The sequence below is a fragment of the Triticum urartu genome, chromosome 3A, assembly GCF_056163025.1.
Source record: "Triticum urartu cultivar PI428250 chromosome 3A, HENAU_Tu73, whole genome shotgun sequence".
Lineage (NCBI taxonomy): Eukaryota > Viridiplantae > Streptophyta > Magnoliopsida > Poales > Poaceae > Triticum > Triticum urartu.
Window position 1 is genome coordinate 487,246,956 of NC_141875.1, and position 6,745 is coordinate 487,253,700.

At 53.6% G+C, this 6,745-nt stretch overlaps 1 protein-coding gene across 1 annotated transcript; it reads left to right on the forward strand.

Annotated features, from left to right (window-relative positions):
- Window positions 1-626: 626 nt before the first annotated feature.
- LOC125544546 (Serine/Threonine-kinase, putative (DUF1639)) lies at window positions 627-5,474 on the forward strand. Its single transcript, XM_048708276.2, has 5 exons — window positions 627-894; window positions 1,654-2,241; window positions 3,372-3,699; window positions 3,777-3,854; window positions 5,175-5,474. The coding sequence occupies exons 1-5, from the start codon at window positions 800-802 to the stop codon at window positions 5,223-5,225; spliced, it is 1,140 nt and encodes a 379-aa protein (XP_048564233.1). The 5' UTR covers window positions 627-799; the 3' UTR covers window positions 5,226-5,474.
- Window positions 5,475-6,745: the final 1,271 nt, after the last annotated feature.

Below are 6,745 nucleotides of genomic sequence, written 5' to 3' on the forward strand. Positions count from 1 at the left end.
CCACGCCCAAACGTTGCTGCCTGCTCTGGTTCGCTCCTCGGGTGCGAAAGCCGTGCGTGCCGATCACGACGACGATGCACAACCGCCTGCCTCCTCACGTCCCCCGTCCGCTGCCTATGCGGTACGTCGTACCACCACCGTACCGTCGATGTGGCGATCCCATCAAACTCATATCATCCGTCCGTTCAAAACCAGATCGGCGCTCTCTGGCTAATTCGCACACTCATCTGGGAGACCCACCGGCCAGCGAGATGCACTCCCCGTAGACGTGGCACAGCATAACGCAAATGTAAGTGACTGCCATGTGGGACCCAAATGACCAAGCTGTCCTAAATTTCTTTCTTTCTCAATTTAGTTTGCGGTGACGTCTGTTAGCGACGAGATCTCCCAGTGGCTTGAAGGGCAAGAGAGGAGGCCGCACGGATCTCCCCGGCCTTCGTACACAAGAAGCCCACGAATTCTCCGCAAATCACCACACTGCCACGACCCGACGCGGGGGCAGTTTCGGCACCCAAATGCGGTGGCAGAACGGTGGATAGGCAGCCCTACCCGAGGGCAAAAGGGGAACGCCGAGAAAGATAAAGCCTCTATTTGGACCCCCGGCTCTGCTCCCATCGCCATTGCTGCTCTCTCTTCTTCCTCCTCCCACCCTCCCTCCCCGGCTCCTCTTCTTCCCACAAATTTTCCTCGAAATTTCGTGGCCGCCTCCTGTTCGTTCCGTGTAGACGAACGGGGGAGTGATTGCTCGGCGGCAGGAGGAAGGAGCCTGCCTCGAGCGGTTGGCCGGAGGCCAATTTTGATGCGTGGCCTCCTCGAGGTCCACGCGATTGGCAGGGACGCCGCGTCGACGAGCTCATCGAGACTGAAGGCCGTTCCCGCATTGGACATGATGAGGTAGCCGGCAGATCTCCGTGTTCTCTCCCCTCTCCATCTTCTTCGTGCTCTTCTTCCTTCCTTACATCCGTGTCTGTTTCTGTTTGTGTTCAGATCGACGCGTGCGCTGTTTCCATCTTGCGTGCGTTTGGTTTTTGGTTCCGGCTTCTGTTTTCCTTTGGTTGGTGATGGATTTCATCTCTTCGCCTGTCCTCGGCCGCAACCGGCCGGCCTTGTAAATTTCTCACCTTTCATGCGTTTACTTTGTTGTAATCTGGCCGCCGCCGCCGTCTGAGTTTCTGGATTTTCCCTTCTTCTTCTTGCGGTTTGGTTGATCTGTGCTTTGGTGTTTCGATTCTGAGTATGCCAATTTACGCGGTTGCGTTTGGCTCCTGATGAATGATTCGGCGTTCTTAATCTCTGTATGTATTTCGCAGTCTTCTGCTCGTGCTCTGAATACTTCCTGGTCGTCTTCTCCGTTCGTTTCCGATGCTCTTGTCCGGCTGTTTGGTCCGGATGACAAGCATCCTGCCGTTTCTTCTTGGCTGCATCTAAGGCTCTCTTCGTGTGAAGATTGGAGTTCATGAACCGAAGTGTTTTCGTGTTCTTCGTGCTTACCATCCCGATTCTGCCGGCCGTTGAATTTTGCGGTCGTTTTGTGATCGATCCGCCGTGTTCTTCTTTTCATTTCATCGGCAACTCCATGGCCGCCGATTTGTTACTTACATTTTGCAGCAGATCCCTTCTGTCCGGCCAAATCGCTAACCCGCGTCGCTGCAGGTACCAAAGGCTCAGCCCGGACTGCCTCCCGCTCGCCAACGGTGGCGGCAGCGGCGGCGTCGCACGCAAGCCGGCCTCGAGATCCTTCAGAGACGACGAAGGCCCGGCGGCCGCAACCGACGGTTCCCGACTGGCCTCGTACCTCGCCGCCTCCCAGGCGGACTCCAAGGCGCCGGTGCGGGCACGTGCGCCGCAGCCGCCGTCGTCGTCGGCCGCGCGGAGCCCAGCGCGGGACCACGGCCAGCACCACCCCTCAGACTCCTCCGACACGGCCTCCCCGAGCTCCACCGGCGCGGGCACAGGCGCGGTCGGCGGCGACGTGCTGCTGCAGTGGGGGCACAACAAGCGGTCCCGCTGCCGGCGCGACTCCTCCGCGGCGTCCTCGTCGGCGTCGCCGTCCTCGCAGCGTCGGCAGGCCCTGGGCAACGGCAAGATCCAGCGGCGCGCGTCGGCGCCGGCGCCGGCGGAGAAGCTGATGCCCCCTCCTCCGGCCACGATCACGCGGGGGTCCAACCTGAGGTCCTCGTCGTCCTTCCCGCCGCGCGCCGCCGGAGCAGACGCCAACCACCAGCCTCCCCACCACAGCAGGTACGGCCTCGCGTCCCCGTCCCGTCTCGTCTCGTATATCCTGGCCTGGGTGAGACCCCGCTCCTCTCCCCTATTTCTCGCCGGTTTTACCCGGCGACCGCGACCCTTTTTCCGTTGCCGCTTGTGCCCCCGAGGAAAGGAAAGCTACCGGGCCGCTCGGCCATCTTGTTCTTGTTGCTGGAGTCGTGGGATCGTGGGCGTTATTTATTCGCGTGGTGTTTTCGGCGTTCGGGTTTGGGCCTCTTTTGGTTTCTGGTGAGCTGTGCCGCCCGCCCGCCCGTCATTTAGCACCGCAACAAGTGCTGGAGTTGGACGAAAGATTCCTTTCTTTTCCTCCAATTTGAAGCAAGTAGGTTTTCTGATTTTTCTACGTAGTAATATTTAATATTTTACATACGTGCTGCCTTGATGGCTCGATGATCTGGATCGCTCCATCTCTTCCTAATTTCGTGCCATTTATTTACGTTTTCAAAGGCGATTTTAGTAATTATTGCGGAAAGTTTCGTGTCTGGATCTGGACGGGGCGGTAACTTTACCGTCCCTGTCGTCCCTTGACCAATCCGTGGACACAAGAGGTGACATCGGGGGCAGCAGCGCCCGTATTTGTCACACATTGCGTGATGCATGGGGGACCCAACTAGATTGCCATATCTGCTCAAATTCCTTCCACTCCAGGGCCAATTTCAGCTTCCGTGGATTGTTCGGCCGATCTAGCCGCCACCAGTAGTAGATTTCAGCTTCCGTGCTAGCACGACCATGATATGAATCGCAGCATCAAAGGGAAAGTAGTAGTACCGGTGTGCACATCTCAACTCCTCGATCTGCTTTTCTTTTCTGTATGTATGGATGGGCAGCAACAGTAGTTGTAGCACCTCTGCAAGGAGAAAAAAAAAAGTGAGTTCTAGTAGTAGCAGCTTTGCTAGGTTTTTGCATATATATTGTATGCATCTGGTTGTGGCAGGGGTCTCCCTCCGGTACTAGTACCACCGATCCACCACCCTACCCACCCTTCTTCTTCCCCTTTACCCCTCAGCAGCCCCTCCCAACCACCGCCGCGTCCATCATCACCAGCAGCACCACGCCACCCCGATCGATCCCATGATTGACGCCATGTTTTCTTGCGCGATCAGGTCCGTTGAGGAGCGATCGGGCGGCGTGCACAAGCGGTCGTCGCCCGACAAGGCGCCGCACCACAAGCCCCCCGCCGCGGAGCATCACATGGATTCCAAGAACGCCCACCACCACCACCACAACAACCACGACTCGCAGCTGGCGTCCGCCGCCAACGGCAACGGCACGGGCGCCGGCGAGAAGCTGGGCGGGGAGCGGCTGGAGCTTCCCCGGATCTACATCTCGCTGTCCCGCAAGGAGAAGGAGGACGACTTCCTGGTGATGAAGGGCACCAAGCTGCCCCAGAGGCCCAAGAAGCGGGCCAAGAACGTGGACAAGTCGCTCCAAGTATGCATCTACTATCTCATCACGCTCCTGTAAAAACTGAATCCGATCGGATCCATCTGACCCGTGTCTTGCTGCAGTTCGTGTTTCCAGGGATGTGGCTCTCGGATTTGACCAAGGGCCGGTATGAGGTGCGAGAGAAGAAATGTGTCAAGAAGGTATAACAAACAATCAATCAATCAATTCCTAGTTTTCCTTTTCCTTTTCTTTTTCTGCTGCTGCAAAGAAAAAAAATATTGTTTTTGAGATGGAGAAAAGAAAAGCATAAAGAAAAATTACTACTACCTCCTTCACAGTTTAGAAGGCACAGTTAAATTTGCGTGCGTTTCCACAATAGATAAGGTTTATGGCGCATTGCATTTATTTCTAGTAGCTAATTAGTACGCCGATATACTATTTCTATGTGCATGCGTAGTGTGAATGCTATTTTTTAGCCCATCTCACAACCAATAGATAATCACCTAGGTCTCAGAGAATTTACAAGCGCGCCTTCTAAACCATGACAGAGGGAGTACTACTAGTGCTGATTCTGATTCAGGTAGTAGGTTGATTGGTTCAGGGCATGTGATTGATGGGCTGCAATGCAAATTAATTAAAGCCTTAAAGCGGGGTTAATTAGTTGCCCTTTTCTTTTCTTTTCTTTTCTTTTGGGAGGATGGTCACGTGGGGCCCATGATGACCCGTGATGCTTCTTCGTGCCCTCATTCATGACGGTGCCGAGTTATTTCGCCCCGCTTTATTGCTGTGGACGTGAGGATGCAACCGTGCTAGCCGATCTCTCTTGCCCTAAGCCCCTAACCTCAACAATCTTGTACCAAAAAAAAGGTTAAGTAGATTCATCACCCTGCAAACTGCACTATCATGTGCGGTTTTCCCAAATTAAAGAGCCGAACCCGGCGAACAACTCAACTGCTACCACTACTACTACTAGGAGCCACACAAGAAAAATCCCGAGGTCTCTTTGGGAATGAGGTCCACCTGTCAGCCTCAACTCGCCGTTGGCACTTGCGCCCTTGCAAATGGGCCGGTCCAGCGGAAGGGGCCCATGTGGAGACATGTATCTGTCGCTCGCTTGGACCACATGAGATGGCGCGCCCGGATAGAGCTTGGTATCATAACCAGGAAAAAAGAGAATAAAAATGAAAGGAGAAGGTTTGAAAAGCTTTCCCTTCTATCTGCTGGAATTAGCATCACTGCAAGTTTAATCTCTACGTTAATACTAGTAGCACGAGGCACCAACCCTGAATCTTGTACTGGTAGTAATCTGGAGAAAGGAATCTTGTAACATGAACTCCAGTGTTTAGTCCCGGAAGACCGCATGGTTAGGTCGTGCTTGTGGTGTTGGATATTATTTAAGCACCTACAAGTAACGCGGCTCTACAGTGGTAGTATTGCTAGTCTTTGTTTCTACAGTGTCTCGCATCCTTTGTGCTCGGCACTAACATAAACCTCCCTCTCTCTCTTGATTTTGAATGCAGAGGCGAAGAGGGCTGAAAGGGATGGAGAGCATGGACAGCGACTCGGAGTGAAGAGCGCAGAGGAAAGGAGACGAGACGGCCAAGGAAGAAGATGGGGATGTCATGTGTGGAGCGAGGCGTGTTAGGAGAAAACAAAACCGGTAGAGAGAGCTTAGCCCAAAGGAATGGACGCGACATTTGTAAATGGAGACGGAGGAGGCTTGGCCGGTGGCAAGAGCTCGCGTGCCTACGTGCTCGCCTTGCAGACGAATGATGATGATGATGATGATGATGATGATGCCTCCCTAGGCTGTTTTTTCCTTTTGCGGGGCCTTTGGTTCGAAAATCTCGTTTTGGGGGGCGTCACTGAGCTCCTTTTTTTTTTGAGGGAAAGGGGGGCGTCACTGAGCTCGAGTGTTTGCGTTTCCTCGGCGGTTGCTCTTGTAATTAGTTCCTGCGATGGAGTGGGCCTTGCTTCTAACGACATGGGCCTAGCCCTGATGCACGGCACGCCAAATGCTAATGGAAGAAGCGACGCAACTGGGCCCTCCCATGAGAAAACAATAAAAGGAAAAACAAGAGGCATCACCAAGACACTGGCTGGGCAACTGGTCCCCCGTTTTGTATTGCATTTCGTCTCCTTGTGTCTTGGCGAACGTCATTGCTGTACCGCCGTAGTGGTGTACGCAGGTGGGGGCACTGGTCATAATGCATACGCTACCCGTGGCAGCTGGCACTGGCCTGTGGGCGATTTTCGTTTTTTTTTTTTGCGCAAAGCAGGTTGGGGGTTTGCCGTGAAACGAGGAGCAACTGCTGCTCCCCTCAGCTCATCAACAGCTTTCTACCGGCTACCCCAACCCCGGGCGCTCTTCGACTGTGCATCGTCACTCCGCCTTCACTCGTGGCTGTGGGCATGCACGACGCTCAAATAAACAAGTGTCAAGACGCACTTGCACGCCAAATACTAGTATCATATATGCTGTAGGTAAGTGTCGCTCTGTCGGTGCATCTGAACTTGCTACTACTAACTGACAAGATACCGCAGCTGCAAGTCTGTACAGAAATGCAGGGTGACCGATCCGGAGCCATTTGGCTCATGGGAAACTCAGCATTATTTCTCGCTGGAGCTCGGTTCCTGTGTGGGAAAATTTCTCTCCGGTTCAACCAGGACCGGCAAAGTGTAAACGGGTCGCTTGTGCTAGTACGCCGCCGCACGTGTAGGCGGCGGCCGGGAATTGTTTTGGCCACGCTATTCAGAGAGGCCGGCGATGGCCTTTGGCCACGTGCCTAATATCCGCCCAAATCCTATATACTTAAAGAGATTCATCCTTATTATCTAATTTATCTTCGAGGTCCATGCACCACGTCATCCCTTTTTTTCATGCTAAGAAAATCGTATCATCCCTTTTCCTGCCACCTCCGGCACGCATGGGTTGTCGGAAGCCTTGTCAATTAACTGCCCATCCATTAATTTCTATCTCTAGTTCCTATTCATCTTCTCCACTGAATAATGTCATCCCTCTTTTCTCAACCAACTGTATGATTTCTCTATGCATTAGTTCATGTTCGTCTTCTGTAACCGAAAACCCATC